We start from the raw sequence: 19,213 nt of genomic DNA, 5'->3' as shown, positions 1-19,213 counted from the left end.
GTGGTAAAGGACCAAGATATTGATAGCCAGTGCAGTGAAGGATCTAATTCTTGTTGTTGCATGGCCCTTTTGTTGTATACACAAATATTCAGGTGCTTCGGCATTCTATGCCACCAGTGATGTCGTGGAGAAGTGTGGTGTGGTAGCTTTTGCCACTGTCTCAATTCAAGTTTAAGGATGTTCTGTGTAGTGTGACCTAAGAGGTCATGTTTCACCCGAGCATTGCTCTCGGTAGTTAAGCATGTTGTTGCATTTTTCAGTAGGTTGGTATTAATGAATGCAAAAAGGCCCACCACTTGCTATATAGGTTGTGCTGAAGGCACTGCTGAGCTTGCAGGCATGCTTTTGCTGCCGGATTAGCTGTGGAATCTTGGATTAGCTATGGAGCAACATTGATGCTAGTTTATAGTCTCACGTGAGCAGCTCTGGAGCAAAGCAGAGGTTTTGTTTGGTGCAAGCGTTCCTTGCTACATGCACTGTGGCTGTGCTGTGTCTTTTTGGCTCAGTGGCTGAGCAGAGCAGCCCTTGAAGTCAATCATCTAGAGCACTCTTTTGTAACTCCTTCGCATGCCAGTGTTGAGTCTGTATCCGACATCAGTTGTTTGCACGTTATATTTTTGAAGCTACAACTGCTGGTGCTGTCTTAAGACGACAGGTTTTGGTAAACCTGGTTTCTCTGGAAGAATGCTTGTTTATGCAAGGAAGAATAAGTAGTGTAGTTAGCGGCAGCATTTAGAACTCCACGTGCCATTTTTGTGTACAACTTGCTCACCGGCACAGGTCCTGGTACCTGCAGATTTTGCAGAAAGCTTTTTTTTTTTTACTTTTGTTCAAGTAAACTTAACTCATGGGAGTCTGGTGACGGCATGAAGAAATGATATGTAGCAGACATGGCAGAACAAACAAAAGTGGCAACAAAGTATGCTTGGGTGCTTTGAATTGTTTACTGCTTTCTGGCTTTTTGTGTGCCACCCCGTTTGGCTGCCATTGATCTGCTTGGCGTAAACATAGCTTCTGTCCAGGCTTGCACACAGCTGCCCTGCAAGATGCAAAGGTGGCCAAAAGAAGGCTCTTCTTGCTCCTGTTTGCCATGCCAGATGCATTGAAATTGGTCCATGCGTCATCTGCATAGTTCAAAAGGGGTTGATGATGATGATGATGCCGGACGCAAAGGCTGGCGTTGTGGTGGGTGCCAAGCAGCAGCTGTGTGCAAACCTGGGCCCCCCCCCCCCCCCCAACGGCTGTGAATTGCTCAAGTGTGTCCTCCCTTCCTTCACACACCAGGTGGGCCCGACTTGAAGAGCTTTGAGACGTGCCTCTGCATCGAGGAGTTTGCACACGCCTGCTCGGGAATCTGTCTCGCTTTGACAGGTACCGAGCTTGGGGTAGGAACTTGTCCGCTTTCTTGCATTCGGCATGGAAGCCACGTTTGCTTCCATGCCATTTTTATTTGCTTTCCAGTCCATGCTTAACGCCGTTCGTGTGCCAAATTTTATGCGAGAGGCAGTGCTTCTGGTCGCTGTACGTGGTGATGATTAGTTTGTCAGAGACTAGCAAGTTGGTGTTGAGAGAATCTGCAAGGGCACCGCCCAATACTTGGTATACCAGGAAAAAAAAAAAAAAAGGTCCGTGTGTACTGCAGTCTTCGTGCTTTATATACCGTGTGTTGCAAAAGTTTACAGTCCACCGCACCATTGAAATGAATGGTGTGGTGGATTGTAAACATTTGTAACTGATGGTGCCGTCGGTTGCACAAGTTTCCAGGTCGACACGTCCTTGGCCACCGTGGGAGTGCTTGTATCTCACGGCAGAAGGGCTGTGCTTACTTTGTTCAGTTCAAGACTAGTTGTGGGATTCCGCCTTGCCATCATTTATCTCATGACCATTAAGTGGTAATGATCTCTGCTTTATCCATTGGCCTCTCTGGCTACAGATGCGATGACCTGGTAACTTGTACACCAGACGGTGTGTGAAAGTAGGAAAACCACCATGCTTTCAGATGCAGGTTTGCTCCAGTGACCCTTTACCCACCGATGGAGGCAACTGTGTCCTCACTGGAAGGAATTCGCTTTGTCTGGGTTGGGATTCAGCGTGAAAAAGTGCACCATTTTCGAAAAGAGTTCAGCTTTTTTTTTTTTTTGTGCAGTGGTGCCCAAACTGTGACTTGAAACGCTGTGGCAAGAGGGCAGAGTGGGTGAGGGAACAAACGCGGGTTAATGATATACTAGTCAAAATCAAGAATAAATGTGCTTGGGCAGGGCATGTAATCCGAAGGCAAAGTAACTGGTGGTCGTTAAGGGTAACGGACTGCATTTCGAGGGAAGGTAAGCGTAGCAGGAGGCAGCAGAAAGTTAGGTGGGTGGATGAGAATACGAAGCCTACGGGGATAGAGCGGCCGCGGCAGCTGGCACAGCGCAGCGTTAATTGGGGAGACATGGGAGAGGCCTTTGCCCTGCAGTGGGTGTAGTCGGGCTGATGATGATGATGATGATTCTTGCTTGCCTGTTGATTATGGCATCTTTTGTTATTTGTGGAGTCCTGTTTTGGCCCCTGAGGTCTCTTTAGATGTAGCAGGCCAGTGCTGAATGCGCATGTTGTTGAAAGGTCCTGTTTGGTTCTTTTTGGCACTGCTGCTTAAACTGGCCTTGGCTGTCTGCATGTGGCTGTGCTTTCTGGTGCTTGCAGCTGCATTTTGTACCATTCATTGTACTCCTTTCACAAAGACAAAACTTGCGTCATTAGCTGTACAAATGAATGCAGAATTAGATTTGAAGTTAGTGCAGAGCAGACGCTGGGCTTCTAGCAACTCAATCTCGCATGCATTCATTGCATTATACTGAAAACAAAATACCCTGCAGAGCCCAATTTTGTCCCTAACTTGATGTTCTTCGGCCTTCCGCTTCCTTGCATGGGCTTTGTTTTTAGCGTGATGCATGTGTTAGATTTAGGGAAAAAAAGTTTTTCATTTACATCACGTCGTGCAAAATGCACCAGATATTGTGTCCTGCTCAACCAGCCTATTTACAGTAGGATCTCGATGATACGAACATGATGATATGAATGCATAAAAATTCTCGGCCGGAATGCATTGCGTACAGTGTGATGAATTTTTAATGTTCCGAACGCTCTCCTACGCCACTACGAATGATGTGAACATACGAGCTGTGGCCACACCCTCGACCACTAAAGGCTGCCCACACATCACCGACTCTATGACCGCTAGTCGCGCTGCGCACACAAGAATCGGGGGAGCAGCGGTGCACATTGCTTATGTTGTGATCTCCAGTCGCGCTGTATACAGTGCGAGTAGTAAGCTGTGGCCTTGCAGCTGTAAATAAATCTCGTCATTCATAAACAGATCTGCGCGAATACATTTCCCATGCTTCAGCATACGCATTTTGTTTGTTTCGGATCGTGCGAAATTTTGGATCATATGAATTTTTCTCTGCCCCGTGAGATTCGTGTCGAGATTCTACCGTATCTTCAAATGTGCTTGATTATTCATCAGGGGAAAGAACTTTCTGGGAATACTTTTAATGAAGCCATTTCTCTAGGTTCTGTTCATTGTTCAAACTCATGGAGGCGTCAGCTGTGGAAGAAAAACTACAGAGTGGAATTTTACACGCACATCACATACAAACCAGTTGAAGGGACACCGAGGCCACATAGAAGTTGGCCTGTATCGAGAGGGTGCTGTGTTCTAATCACAAAGAGACCACTCTCCGCGAAATTGGAGAGCAAACAAACATACGAAGTGCAGCTGTCGCCATCACTGGCCATTTCCGCTAGTAAAATGTGTGCACTGACACTGCTTTTGTGACACGCATCCAAGAGGGTACACTACACCGCCATTCATTTCAAAGCGGGGGCAACCAGTCAATTTCAGTAAGGATGTCACGGGTTTGAATTGATTGGGAAAATTTTCGCATCCAAATTTTCTCGCCAAAAAATGCGTCTTTTGTTGCCTGGCAAACATAAGCGTAACCAGAAAGAGCCGAAGAATCAATTTTGACTGAGAGCATTAATTGGATGGAGTTGTCAGTGTAAGGTGATTACCTAGAAAAAGAATTTCTCTTCTGCAGGCACTTCACAAGATATTTGTTATTTTTTTGGCAGTTATTCTGGGAGCAAAACGTTAAATTTAGTAAGTTTTTTAAAGTAATAATTTGCATCTTGAAAGGCCCTTTTCTTTTTCGCTTAGTTTGATGAACAAGAAAGGAAAGCATTCCTCCAAGGATTATTAGCAGAATAGAGGTCGAAAACCTGCTCCGAAGATTGAACATGTAACGAGAACACTGCACCCTTACTTGTGAGTGGTGTAGTGGGGTGTTCTAGATGAGGACGTAGGAAGTAGTGCATTTGAGGGTTTTAGTCGATATTGTTATTATTCTGTTTATTATTAGTCTGACTGAATCATAGTTGAAAAAGTTGTTTCTGAGCTGAGAGGCCATGCTTCATGTTGCCTTTACTCTACAATCGCTTTTGACTGCAAGACACTTCTCTAGTGCCGTAAGGGCAAATAATGGCTTTACATTCTTGAACTAGAAGGAAACGGAGGAAGTTGTCTGCTGTGCTTGGTTGCTGCCAGCTCGAGGGCCTTGAAACGGACACATGGGCTGGAAGGTCTTGACTTGAAAGATGGACTGAGGAGGTGTGTGTGTGTGGAGCAAGGACAGGCATTTTTTGGGGCCCCCTCTAAATGAACAGAATCAAAGTTCTGACTTGTTCCTGAGCTGTGGTTGCATATGTCATGATAAGCAGTGGTGCCATGGCCAGTCTGTGCGCAATTGGCTGACATGTTTGTGTGCACCAAAGTATGCTTGCCATAAAGTCCAGTGATGACACATACAGGGTGTTTCACCTAAGGCTGTCATCACTTTTTAAAGATAGGTTGGTTGGTTTATTGGGGTTTGACGTCCCAAAGCGACTCAGGCTATGAGGGACGCCGTAGTGAAGGGCTCCGGAAATTTCGACCACCTGGGGTTCTTTAACGTGCACTGACATCGCACAGCACACGGGCCTCTAGAATTTTGCCTCCATCGAAATTCGGCCGCTGCGGCCGGGATTGAACCCCCGAAAGACGCAGGTTCGATCCCGGCCACGGCAGCCGACACCGCTGACAGTGCTATGCTGAAAAGAGCACCCTTCTGATTTAAAAAGCCTATTGATAAAAATTGCTGACAGTCTTAGGTGAAACGCCCTGTATATTGGACTCTCTTTAAGATGAACTCAGCTCAGCTGCATCCCCTGATAAGCTGAACAGTTCAGGGACCACTGATTGTTCCTTCATAGACAGATTGCAAAAACAAAATCTGGTTCACATGGATTTTTCAGCTTGTGCATCTGGGTTGACATGGATTCGAGAACACTCAGAGGAGCGTATATGACCGCTGTTTTTTGTCCAGATGTTTTTCTAGTTAAAACTGGTGGTAAATTGCAGGTGGACTAGCTTGTGGCGTATAATCGGGCACACTTTGCCATTCCAGCTTATTGAGCTATTCAGAATGAGGGATGTGAGCATGAGAACAACTGCATGCTTTGTGTAAGATTTATGATGGTGTTCGTATAGAGACAGCTGTTTAAAGGGGCCCTGAAATACCTTCTGAGGAGAGTACATAAACTTGCTCAGAAGAGCAGAAAGTTGGGCAAGTTGGTTGAAACGCACAGCCGGAAAAAGCAGGAAGGTAACTCACGGATGAAGAAAAAGAAATGCAAGGACGGGTGCTAACTCGCAACTGAAGTTTATTTGAGAAAAGTATGCTTATAAATAGGAACACAGATGGCACAAAAAAACACAGTGGTAGCAATCATCACATTTGACACCACGCATAGAAACCAAACCTTTAAGGTTATCATTGAAACTCAAGTGATGAGGCTAAGAATTCAAATTCCCTGTCAGTCAATACTACGGAAGTTTGAATAATACAATTAGCGTTATTCAAGTGCATGTAAAAAGCTTCCATGAGTTCACGAACCAGTTGGTCACTGTGCCTAAAAAACGATGGTTGTGCTGCCAAACAGTGGTGTGCACTGTTTCTTTTTGTCGTTATTGCCACATGTGCAACAATTCTTCGGCAGGTCATTCAGGAAATTTGCCCCAAGTAATCTCTTGTGCTCTCCTAATTTTTCATTAATACAACGCGCCGCTGCGGTGGCTCAGCGGTTATGGTGCTCGGCTGCTGACCCAAAAGACGCGGGTTCGATACCGGCCGCGGCGGCTAGAATTTCTTTGGAGGAGAAATTCTAGAGGCCCGTGTGCTGTGCGATGTCAGTGCACGTTAAAGAACCCCAGGTGGTGGAAATTTCCGGAGCCCTCCACTACGGCGTCTCTCATAGCCTGAGTCGCTTTGGGACGTTAAACCCCATAAAACCAAACCATTAATACAATGCCTGGTCTGGCCTACGTATAAAGCACTACAGGCAAGTGGCAACTTGTAGACAACACAGACAGCGCACGGAATGAACGAGGCAGTGTGCTTTATGATACTGTCTCTTCTTCCTTTTCTTTTTCCACCATCGTTCTCCTGCCGGCACTGCTGAGACCAGATTCACCCAACTTCTGAGGCGCAGGAAAAACCACATCCTGACAAAGACAGTGTCCCAGTGGTGTTTTCTGCACCTCTGAAGTTATCTGTTCTCAGGTGCGCTGGCAAGAAAATGACAATGGAAAAAGAAAAGGAAGAAATAAGAGCATCATCAAGCACACATGCGCGTTCATTCCGTGTGCTGTCTGTGTTGTCTACAAGTTGCCACTTGCCTGTAGTGCTTTATACGTAGGCCAGACCAGGCGTTGTATTAAGGAAAATTAGGAGATCACAAGAGATCACTTGAGGGAGATTCCCTGAATAAGATGCTGAAGCATTGTTGCACGTGTGGTACTAACAACAAAAAGAAAATGAAACAGTGCGCCCCGCTGTTTGGCAGCACAACCATCCTTTTTTAGGCACAGTGACCAATTGGTTCGTGAACTCATGGAAGCCCTTCACATGTGCGTGAGTACCGCTAATTGTATTAGTCAAACTTCCGCAGGATTGACTGATGGGGAATTTGAATTTTTAGCCTCACCATTTGGGTTGCCATGATAATCTTAGTGCCTTGGTTTCTACGCGTTGTGTCAAATGGGATGATTGCTACCTTTGTGTTCTTTGGGCCATTTGCATTCCTATTTATACGCACACTTTTCTCGAATAAACTTCAGCTGGGAGTTAGTGCCTGTCCTTGTATTTCTTCGTCCGTGTATTACCTTCTCGCTTCCTTCAGCTATGTATGAACTCGCTTAATCACTATATTGTGTTATGAACACCTGAGCCAAATAATACACTTCCACACGCAGCAGAGTACCCAAAATTATGTACAAAAGTTTTTAAGCCATTTTGGTGACTTTTTCATACTCTCTCTCTCCTTCGTTTCATGCTCCTGTGTATCTTGGTTAAGAGATGGCCATTAGTTAGATTCTTTCAGACGTCACGCAGCTACTCTGGCTACGGCCAGTCAGCGACATCGCTCTGTTGCGTCGGGAAGCTTCTCCTTGGGGAATTACCATGTGTGTTGGCAGCTGGCGGTGGTGCTGAGTGTGTGTGGTCACTGGAGGTTTGGTTTGGTTTGGTTTGGTTTATTAGGGTTTAACGTCCCAAAGCGACTCAGGCTATGAGGGACGCCGTAGTGAAGGGCTCCGGAAATTTCGACCACCTGGGGTTCTTTAACGTGCACTGACATCGCACAGTACCCGGGCCTCTAGAATTTCGCCTCCAAAGAAATTCAACCGCCGCGGCCGGGACTGAACCCGCGTCTTTCGGGTCAGCAGCCGTGCACCGTAACCACTGAGCCACCGTGGCGGGTGGTCACTGGAGGAGCACTGACCTTTCAGCGGACAGAAAGTGACTAGAGGAGAGGGAAAGGCGCAAAAACGCTGAAATTTAAATTCTGACTATAAATAACTCGGTTTCTAAGAGAGAAGCCAACAGCCACAGAAACCAAGGAGCACAGGGGATTTTTTTTTTTTAATTCATATTTTTGTGGGGCTGATCAACTAAGAATATTACTGAATATGTTGTCGCTTAAAGCTAATTGATGAGAAAAGCAGAAGAAAAAACAACCACATGCCGCCGGTGGGATCCGAACCCACAACCTCCGAATTACGTGTCTGGTGCTCTACCTCTGAGCTACGGCGACGGCTGTCAAACCTTCTGCTTTAGGGGGTATTTATGTTTTACAAATAACCTAACCTTGAGAGTGTTCAACAGCGCCACCCACGTTCGTAAGCGGCGGACGTGGAACGTCCTGATTTACCGCTGGTGTGATGTAGAACACCATCGAACGGTGAGGGTGGAAGCTGTGTGAGAACCCTCTTATGCTTCCTAAGGCGTCAAGGCTGCCAGAACCGAGACCCTCGCTAAGCAATTAAGTAAACAAGGGAAGGGGAATGAGGGGCTCGTTATAAATATGAGAGAAACCAACAGCCACAGAAACCAAGGAGCACAGGGGATTTTTTTTTTAATTAATTCATATTTTTGTGGTGCTGATCAACTAAGAATATTACTGAATATGTTGTCGCTTAAAGCTAATTGATGAGAAAAGCAGAAGAAAAAACAACCACATGCCGCCGGTGGGATCCGAACCCACGACCTCCGAATTACGCGTCCGGTGCTCTACCTCTGAGCTACGGCGATGGCTGTCAAACCTTCTGCTTTAGGGGGTATTTATGTTTTACAAATAACCTAACCTTGAGAGTGTTCAACAACGCCACCCACGTTCGTAAGCGGCGGACGTAGAACGTCCTGAGTAACCGCAGGTAGTGACGTAGAACGACATCGAACGGCGAGGGTGGAAGCTGTGTGAGAACCCTCTTATGCTTCCTATGGCGTCAAGGCTGCCAGAACCGAGACCCTCGCTAAGCAATTAAGTAAACAAGGGAAGGGGAATGAGGGGCTCGTTATAAATATGAGAGAAGCCAACAGCCACAGAAACCAAGGAGCACAGGGGATTTTTTTTTTTTTAATTCATATTTTTGTGGTGCTGATCAACCAAGAATATTACTGAATATATTGTCGCTTAAAGCTAATTGATGAGAAAAGCAGAAGAAAAAACAACCACATGCTGCCGGTGGGATCCGAACCCACGACCTCCGAATTACGCGTCCGGTGCTCTACCTCTGAGCTACGGCGACGGCTGTCAAACCTTCTGCTTTAGGGGGTATGTTTTATGCTTTCTTTATGCTTTATGGTTTCTAAGAAACGTATAAAAGAAATTATCGCTGAAGGATATTTGTGAAGCTGCATCCTTTAACATCCCTGACGTACTGCAACTTTATTGAGAGCCCTTTCAGAGCCCCTTTAATGCCCGTCACCTGGGTTTGGTGTCATAGTAGTAGCCGGCGTAACCATAGGGTGGTAACCACGATGGAGGAGGGAGGGTTATTGTGGAAAGAAGAGGGTATGGTGACAGCAGAGGAATGCTCATTCGGAGGGTGGTTACTGTGGAAGGAGTAGGGCTATTGCAAAGGAGTATGGTGAGAGTGGAGGAGTGCGTTACTGGAAGGTGGTTTGCCATGGGGAACAATTCAGAGGGTGCTTACTGCAGAGGAAGGAGGGTATGGCGATAGCTGAGTCGTGCAACGAGAGGGTAGCTGTCATGGGAGTCATTTGGAGAGTGTTTACCATGGAAAGAGGAGGGTATGGTGAGAGTAGAGGAATGTGCAACAAAAGGAAGAATGTATGGTAAGAGTGAAGGAATGTGCAACGAGAGGGTAGCTGTCATAGGAGTCATTTGGAGAGTGTTTACCATGGAAAGAGGAGGGTATGGTGAGAGTAGAGGAATGTGCAACAAAAGGAAGAATGTATGGTAAGTGTGAAGGAATGTGCAACGAGAGGGTAGCTGTCATGGGAGTCATTTGGAGAGTGTTTACCATGGAAAGAGGAGGGTATGGTGACAGCAGAAGAATACGCAGCTGGAGGGTGGTTGCCACAGATGGAGGAGGGTATGGCGAGAGTGGAGGAATGTGCAGCCAGGGGTTAGTTGCCATAAGAACCCCCTGGAGGGTGGTTGCCTTGGAAGGAGGATGAGGAAAGTTAACGTAGGATGACTGAAGGTTCGAAGGTGGCTTTTTAGTGCGAAAGCACTATTCCAGACTTGCCAACCCTGAGCAAGAATCTTGTCATCTTGTGTTGTCTTGCACTCCGAACTAACCCAAGCTTACACTAGTTAGCTCGGTTAGCTTGGGTAAGTTCAGAGGAGCGTTGCGCCAGCTGCATCCAGTGGGGGGGAGGAAGCCCGGATAAGTTCGAAGGAGCAGCATGCAGTCCGCAGCCAATGGGAGGGAGGCGGCAGTTATATTAATGATTGATCGCGAGAGGTTCCTCGGGAAGAGCAACATGGGTCGCGCAATCCCTAGCTGTGGCTGTGATGGAAACAGCCACCTACCAGTGCTGTGTATCAGTGCTGTGGCGCATCGCTTATCCGCTGTGCCACTGCGCTGGTAGTAGTGCGAGAACTCGCCGCGATCTATCAATGTTGAAGGGGCTCTGAAACACCTTTTGAGGAGACTACATCAACTCTCTCAATCACTGCATTGGGCTGTCATTAACACCTGAGCCAAATAATACACTTTTACACACAGCAGAGAACCCACAATCACGCACGAAAGTTGGTGATCTCTTCCTGACGACTTTTTGATGCTCGCACCCTCCTCTGTCGCTCCCACCTGCGTATACAAGTTGAGTGGTGGCTGTTGGTTAGATTCTTTCAGATGTCAAGCAGCTAAAATGGCCACGCCCAATAAGCCGCGTAGTTACGAGGGGTGAGGAAGCTCTGCCCGCGGAGGTGGGTCCGGCGGAGGAGCGGCAACCTTCCAGCCTGCAAAAAGTGACGAGAGAAAAGGGAAAGGCGCAATGACGCTGAAATTCAAAATTTGACTAAAGATAACTCGGCTTCTACAAAGCGCATTAAAAAAATTCTTCCTGGACAGTATTCGTGAAGCGGCGTGCTTTAACATCCAAGTCAAGCCGCAACTTTATTAGAGCCCCTTTCAGAGCCCCTCTATGTAGAGAATGGCTGATTCTGCATATGTGGGCATTAACCCACTAAAGCTATTGTATCACGCCCTTACAGTGGAGCTTAAGTGTCCTCTGCAATTGAAAAATGAACACCTGCTTTCGCACGTCTACGCTGCTGAACTACGTTAAACTTTTTTTTGTTCAGAATTGTTGAGGAGTTAGGAAGAAGGAATTTTTCGGGCAAGTGCATAATCTGCTGAGGACAGCAATGGATGTTTGTAGTGAAGCCTGCACACTGCTGCTGACTATCAAAGGAAGGTTCAGAGCACTTCAAAAGCAGGCTTTTCTACTCTTCCTGAAGCAAGGCTATTAATGCCGGATGCCCGTGTGGGCCGCTCATTGGAAAAGCACATTGGGAACAGTTGTCAAGCCAGAGCTATGCTTCAGAGCAGTCTGCTTCGCTTTGCCAATGTCATCAGAGTCAACCTGTTGTCTGCGTGATTTAAAATGGTGGCACAACTTTTTTGACACCTCGTGTCTGGTTTATAGCAGATGGCTTCTCAACCAGTGCTCTTCCTACAGCTGTGGACATAGCTTTGTGTCGCATGGCTGCCTCGCTTTTTACCTCTCTCAAAAGTAGCAGCTACTCTGACCTGTACTGTAGAGAACTGAGCTAGGGCACTGATGCCGATGGCTGATGCTTGCAAATTTTTTATTGCCAGTTTCTGTAAAAGGAAGTTTTTTCTTCAGGAATACTTTGAGAAAGCACCTTTTATCACTAGACAAGCGCAGATTTTTCAAAAGGGATTAGAAGTAGGTACATTTGGCATGGAGTGCCTCAGCATTGGCTTGCATTGTTTTGCGTTGGTTGTTGATAAACTAATTTCCATGCTTCATGGCTCTTTTGCTGCCATCTTTCGTTTTGATCTGCGACTTGGTTTGGTTTCTAGCTTTTTTCGATTTGTGATGCTTTGTGTCTTTAAACGTCAGATTCAGCCTTTTAATACGAGTCAGTAACTTTTAGTGTAATTATATACACAGAAAGATATAAGTCAAAGGAGTATTCCCTCATTAATGTCCACTTCAGTGCAGCCATATGGCTGCAGTGGAAGGCTACATGACTCTTGAATTTTCACATTTGAAAAAAAAATGTGGTCTAGTCTTGAGGTCGAACTGGGGACCAGTTAAGCTTACCAGAGCAGCTAGTTTTTTCCTTGTAAGCAGTGTGGTTTCCACTGGAGTGCCTGTGAATGAGTTATTACCCCCTCTGTAGAAATCTACTGCACCTTGGGTAACTCATCTTAGGAAATTATATGTTGGGCTGATTGCAGTGAGATTGTTACAATTGTGGCATGTCACATATTTGGCACGGTTCCCATTGCTGTTGGCATAATAAGAAAATGGCGTTAATTGTTGTACGACAGGGTGCAGTGAAAATGACATTACTTTTGCTTTGTGACACACTATTTGTTTTGCTATTGCTCTCTTTGGTGGTCACGCTTCATGCTTTTTGTAAGTATTTGTGGGCATCTTGCAGTACTGGCATCTTTCTTAATTTGCACCCTATTTGTGTGTGGCCACTATGTAGTTACTCTAAAAAGGGTGTGGGTATGGTAAAGAGAAAGATGAATAGTGGGGATTATTCGCACTGATCAGCAGTCGGATGTCAGCGACGAACCAGAATCAATGATACGGCTCAAAGCAGCGGTTGGGGATTAAAATGCGGAGCACTTGCATCACATGCTCGTGCACCTCTATTTGTACGCCCGGACAGCCAGTCGGAAATGTGCTGGATTCAGGCATTGCGTAGATAAGCCTGGTATGCTCTTTGTAGGAAGAGTGCTCTTCAGGCAAGTAAGTATACTTGAGATGTGACACATGCCATGAGTTGGTGTGTCCCACATTTGTGTTTTGTTTGGAAACCGGTCTCCCTGCTGTGAATGCTCCTAACGGGCAAAATTTTCTAGAAATGTGCGGGAAAAGCGTGCTTCACTGCAAGCAGCTGGATACAATTAGCTGAGAAATTAAGTTTTTTAAGAAGTGAATTTGCTCATTGTCAGTGTATATACAGAATTATACATCAGCATGTGTGTTGCCTCTAGTAGTGTTATTAACGTGTGCCATCATTTTCGACATCGAGATCATTCCTAGCTAGGTCAAGTTGTAGGCACTAACAGTTGAATATGCCGGGACCACTTTGTTACCACTTGAAGGATCTGCTGACACATTCCATTACAAAGAGCCTTGGGGGACCGGCTAGGGTTATTTGCCTATTTTACGGCCACTGATGCTTTTCTTTCACTTAAGTTGTGCCTGGTCACGTACTATTTTACATTTCCCAGGGTTAGTACTGCAAATTCTGGGCTTTTTGCCAAATTGGCGTGAATGCCTTCTGCCATTCACGCCAAAAAAGCCATTTGGGGGCTTAACTGAGTCTTGCCTATTTCTTCTGAACAACGGTTTCGTATGTTTTGCAGGATGCGGGCAGCTAAAACCTTATGGCAGACTCCTTCAAATGGAAATTATTATTGTTATATTGGAGAAGATTATTTAGTTTGTGAAAGCAGTATTTATATGCTGGCATTTCAAAGTATCATTGCAAATGAAATGAAAGCAATGGTGTGGCTTGGTAGCCTGTAGGCAGGATGAGTCTTAGGAGATATGGTTTAAGATTTGGTTTATAAGGGTTTAACGTCCCAAAGCAACTCGGGCTATGAGGGATGCTGTAGTGCAGGGCTCCGAAATTTTTAACCTCCTGGGTTTCTTTAATGTGCACTGACATTGCACAGTACATGAGCCTCTATAATTTTGCCTCTATCGAAATTTGACTGCTGTGGCCAGGATCAAGCCCATGTCTTTCGGGTCGGCAGCTGAGCACCATAACCACTGAGCCACCGCGGCGGCTTTCTTTGGAGAAATGCGATATACGAGCAGTACGTGTGGTTTTCTCACATAGAAGTGCTTAAACCAGGTGGGTCAAGGGGAAAGTACAGACACAGGTTGCCTGATGTAGTGCTCTGTGTCTGGCTTAAGATATGTCTTCACCAGTTGTCCTAACACTAGTCCAAATTGGTTCTGATGCTCTTAACTGGGAAGATGCAGAACCAGCCAGTCCAAAGTATGGTCTAACCACGTCCACATGCACTATATTGCTATGCTCAATGCTGCTCTAAGACTCGGCATGCGAGATTATGCCCAGTGTGAAAGGTGAACCTTGTGGATAATCTCTTTCAGTTGATTGCCTCACTCATGGGTCTCATACATTGTTACAGCTTGTAAACCTTTGGGATAAATAAAGGGATGAAGGTTTGCTGAATTTATTAATAATCAGTAATCATCATCATCATCAGCCTGACTACACCCACTGCAGGGCAGAGTCCTCTCCCATGTCTCTCCAATTAACCCTGTCCTGTGCCAGCTGTGGCCACCGCATCCCCACAAACTTCTTAATCTCGTCCGCCCACCTAACTTTCTGTCGCTCCCTGCTAAGCTTGCCTTCTCTCGGAATCCACTCCATTACCCCTAAGGAACAGCGGTTACCTTGCCTTCGCAAGATAACTGATGGGCTTGGGCAAGGCATGTAATAAACAGTGAAAGTCACAATTGTCATAAATGTATGTGTGTGTTGTGCATGTTGAGGACAATGCAGTGAGCTGTAGAAAAGAAGACGATAAGTGTAGCATTAATAGACAAGAAGAGAGCAGCATGGATGAGGGCGCAAACATGAGTTATTGATGTCCTTGTTGAAATCAAGAAGGAATGGGCATGGGCAAGGGCAGAGAGCAGATGACCAGTGGTCCCTTAGGGTAATGGAGTAGATTTGAAGAGAAGGCAGACATAGCAGGGAGTGGCAGAGTCAGGTAGGCAGATAAGATGAAGTTTGCAGGGATAAGGTGGGCATAGTTGACACAGGACAGGATTAATTAGAGAGATATGGGAGAGTGCTTTGTCCTGCAGTGGATGTAAATGGACTGTTGCTGATGTTGAGGATAGTGACAAATGAGCTTCCTGAGAATTTAACTTAGAACTGCGCTTAGGACTTAGAACTGCACTTAGGCAAACATGTTCGCAGCAGAAATTGGCACTTTTACTGTGCATAGCGACTTACGAATGTGTGAAGAAATGTTTGGGACGGGGAGTTACTATGTCGTTTTGGAGTGTTTTTTAAACCAAAATATCTGCAGTGCATAAGTTGTGACAGTAAGCATGTGAGACCAGTACTTGGAAGAGTTTTTAGTCTTTCTCTACTGTAACACGAGGGTTGCGGTTGTAGGGATATGTGTTTTAAGCCAGAGCCAGTTCTACTATGGTGCACAGCACCAGGATTATGCTTGAGTTGAGGATTACAAAAAGAAGAAAGTCCGAGACTATCCACCCTCCTCCAGAGTGAAGTGGCAGGTGTAGCTATGCAGCTCCATTCCATTATGAGAGCAGTGCATGCTGGGTCCATCAGGTTCTATGACCACATACTTGAGCTCACTCACCGTGTAGCTCATTGGAGAGGAGGTGGGCGTGGGAATTCTTAAGTAAAATTATACCATTTAACCGGGAAAAAGTTTTCTGTGCAGCATCACTTTGAAATTGTGCTGACACAGCCTGTACGCAGATGTTGAAACACAAAGGGGTGGGAGCGACGTTTCTTTTCCAGTTTGAGGAATGTGATGCGAGGGGCACAGGTTTTTTTTCTAAGGTACCTGCATTAATTGTGGCAGTTGGGCCCACACTCCTGATCGCAAGAGAGCCACAAGGGCTTGGCATAAGTGAGGGGGACGAGTGCTGGATTCTTTGCACGAAGTTGCGTGCCCTGCCCATTTGGTTTGCACCGTGCCTTGCCTGCAGCTCTGGCATCTAGCCACACCCATCTGTGTGTCAGCCTGCAGCAGTGATTTTCGGCTTTGCACATATAGAAGTTTCAGAGCTTGTTGGGCTTCACAGAGATGAGGCTCCATCTTGAGTTGTCCTTGGTGCGCAGCAGCCGAAATGGGCATACACATGGAAAGTGGGAACAGGAATTATTGGCAGGAGATTGTCGTGGTAATCGTTTCGCAGGGTGTGAGTTTATGAAACTTATGGAAATTTCATGAAAGAACAGTATTTCTTGGTAGAGGCGAAATTAAAATGGAGAAAAGCTTATGGTGTCCCCCTTGAGTTAGGTACTGTTGGGAGACATAATTGAAAGGACATGCTGTGTGACTCTGTTTGTGGTTGGCTGTTGCCATTGGGCCTTGCGCAGTTTTCCTCCACGGACCATTGCTGCACGGTGCAGGTTTGGTGTTGCATGTGCTGGGTGCATCTTTCACGCTTGCGTGCTCCTTGTGACGGGGGTGAATTTTCCTGGCAGCCGCTTCTGGCCATTGCATGCTCAAGCAGCAGCCTAGGGGAGCCTGCCCATCATCCCCCATGCAGTGTTGTTACACCAGGGGCATTGGGGCAAGTGCGAGATATGGGCTGCTAATGGAGCTGCGAAGAAAATGTGGGGTCACTTTGCGACTTTCACAAAAGTTCACCCTGCCTGCGCACATACTTTGCTCTGCTTCAACCAAAGAGGTTGGCATGTAGGCTTGGCACATTATGAATTTCTGGTGGAGCAAGATGGGGGTTACATGGCCATTTAGGCAGCACCACATTAAGCGTGACCTTCTCTGAATTGTTGGAGCTGTTGCGTGATGCATCTGTATTTACTTCACCCAAAAGCCCTCTTTGGCAGCCATCTTGGGTGTAATGAGCTGCTCCTTAATAAAAACCTTAGCCGCTGAAGGCATCAGTGAAGTGCAGGAAGGGGCACAGTTTCATCCTTGTGGTAGTGAATTCCATGCACTTTACAAAGGTAGCACTGTGCTACTTCACGGGTGCGATTGGAAAGAGTATATATGTGGGCATTAAGCCTCAGGGATGGCCTCTTTGTGAGTGAAGCAGCGTAATGGTCTGCACAGCGTTGTGCTGATGCTGGAAAGAAAGCATCTGTGCACTGCCGGTCATGCCGAGCACTGCAGCTTGTCTGGCCTTCCCCCCCCCCCTCCTTCTCAATTATAGAAACGTTTGGTTAAGGCTCGCTACATGCACTGGCAGGAAAATTGGAGCAGCAGGCATGAGTGACCGCGCCGTCAAGGTTCACGATGCATCAAAAGCTTGCAGCTTCAGACTCCATCTGTAGCATATGCGGCCGTCTTTATCATTTGGCAGCCCTTGGTGGCCACAGTTTTGTCATTTTCACTCCTGGTGGAAAGCAAAATCATTACTCGTGGTAGCAAAACAGTTGACTTTGCTTGTTGTGGTCCAATTCTTTCTGGTAGCAGACTTACTCGGTCAGTGCTTCTGCACTCTTCACGCACCAATCGGGCAAGCTTGCAGGTATAGACATGGTAGTCCGCTGAACAGACTTGGTAGAAAAAAGAAAAAAAGTCTACTGCGCATAGCTGCTTCCGAGTGAACAGAAATGCCATCATAAAAGTTATGCTACCATTTGAGCTGTGTATCTCTGCGATGGCTTGTGGTACAGCTTACTTGTAGAGCCGTAGTAACTAATGAAATGGTATTTTTGCAGTAAGGAAATTGCTTTCTGTTCATGGAATTCAATCTGGCATTTGGCAGAATCAAAACAGACTGTTGCAGCGTTAGTTTTATTATTGTTCACCTAAGGAGGCTTTTTGCAATGGCTGCTTGAGTGGAGTAAATATTGGGTGTTAGTCTGTTTTGCCACTTGGGGCTCCTGCAGCTGAGGCTGTTTATTAAGCACTAATGAAATCTTAATGTTTTGCTGCAAACTTGGCCTTTCTTTGTTAAATAGCTGGCCGTGTCCGTGTTCAGTGTTCTTCATTTGTAAACTGTGAAGACAGCTCAGTAATGTTGTCATGGTGACATGCTTCCTTTCATTCATCTTTGACCTTGTTCAGCAAACGCCTGTCATTCTCGCCGGAAATGAAGAGCAGAAGAAGAAGTACCTTGGCCGTCTCATAGAAGAACCGCTGCTTGCTGTGAGTACTCCGTTGTGGCTTTTCTCGGACGTACATCGCTGCCTCTTGTCGGTGCTTCTGTTTCACTGTCTTAAATTGTAAATGGTGGTGTTATGAGGTTATGAGGGACGCTGTAGTGGAGGACCGCAGTTGATTTAAACCACCTGGGATTCTTTAATGTGTACTGGCATTGGACAGCACATGCGCATTTTTGTATTTTGCCTCCATTGAAATACAGCTGCCTGCAGCTGGAAGTAAACCTGCGACCTTAGAATCGGCAGCCAAATGTAAAAGCCACTGAGCTGCTGCGGTGTGTCATTTCACTTTCTTAAGATCACTAAACACAGCACTGCCAGCTCTGGCTATGCCTGAGGTGAACCAGTCTGCGGGGTATTGCAATCCAGATGTGGTAAGGCCATTTGAGTGACCCGTACTGCTTGTGTGTTGGTTCCCAGGCCTACTGCGTGACTGAGCCTGGTGCAGGCTCCGACGTGGCTGGCATCAAGACGCGGGCGGAGAAAAAGGGTGACAAGTGGGTCCTCAATGGCCAAAAGATGTGGATCACCAATGGTGGTGTCGCAAACTGGTGAGCAGGGGCCACTGCCGGGGTGCTGTGTGTGCAGCTGGATCATTTGGCGAAGAGGCACCAAGCCACTTTTGCTTTCTGCGGAGTCTTATTGCATGCTGGGCTGTGCACTTACTCTTGGCCAGATTGAGTACCTGTGCTGGAGCAGTGCAATTGGGCATGCACACCTGGCCACTTCATTGCGGCAGTTGCTGCTTTGGGTGTTTCCTCTTGTGCTGTGTATGGAGTGAGAAGAGTCTCCTCCCACAGATAGTGCATGTTATTCATTCTGCACAGTATTCCTAACTTGGAACGAAGACCATCTGGCAAGCACGGCAAGCTGCGGCTTTCTTTGTTAGCTGGGAGTGGAGGGTCGCGATCAGGAACACACCACTGCATGGCAGTTGTGTGCTCCATAATGCAGGAATAATTAGAGATTTTTTGGAGAAGCCTTTTTTCTGCGGTGGATTTGGCTCATCTGGTGACAATAATGACACGACGATGCATGGGTAAAACACTGTTTTGTAAAGTGCAAGAGACACGGTGGGCTGTCCTCATGTAGTAAAGCTTTTGGCCACCGTCGGAAGGTGTTTTATCAAGGCGTCACATTAACGATATTTGTGCTCGGACAAAACGTAATGTACTGATATTGATCGTATTGATATCGTATTGATATTTATCACTGTACTTCGACAGAGGAATGC

General features: G+C 46.3%; 1 protein-coding gene across 2 annotated transcripts in view; it reads left to right on the top strand.

The window, feature by feature from the left end:
* The window catches only part of Mcad (Medium-chain acyl-CoA dehydrogenase), a 51,112-nt gene that overhangs the window by 15,766 nt on the left and 16,133 nt on the right, over positions 1-19,213 (top strand). The window contains exons 5-7 of one of the 2 annotated variants that reach the window (XM_089584023.1): positions 1,285-1,385; positions 17,885-17,965; positions 18,400-18,530. In XM_089584023.1, coding sequence (XP_089440149.1) covers positions 1,285-1,385; positions 17,885-17,965; positions 18,400-18,530 — 313 coding nt within the window. The remainder of the gene's footprint in view (positions 1-1,284; positions 1,386-17,884; positions 17,966-18,399; positions 18,531-19,213) is intronic. The other variant, XM_089584024.1, reaches the window with a different exon arrangement.

This window comes from Amblyomma mixtum, chromosome 3, assembly GCF_055824585.1.
Source record: "Amblyomma mixtum isolate Tamu chromosome 3, ASM5582458v1, whole genome shotgun sequence".
Taxonomy (NCBI): domain Eukaryota; kingdom Metazoa; phylum Arthropoda; class Arachnida; order Ixodida; family Ixodidae; genus Amblyomma; species Amblyomma mixtum.
The sequence above is the reverse complement of the archived record's forward strand: the minus strand, read 5'-3'. Positions and strand labels throughout refer to the sequence as shown.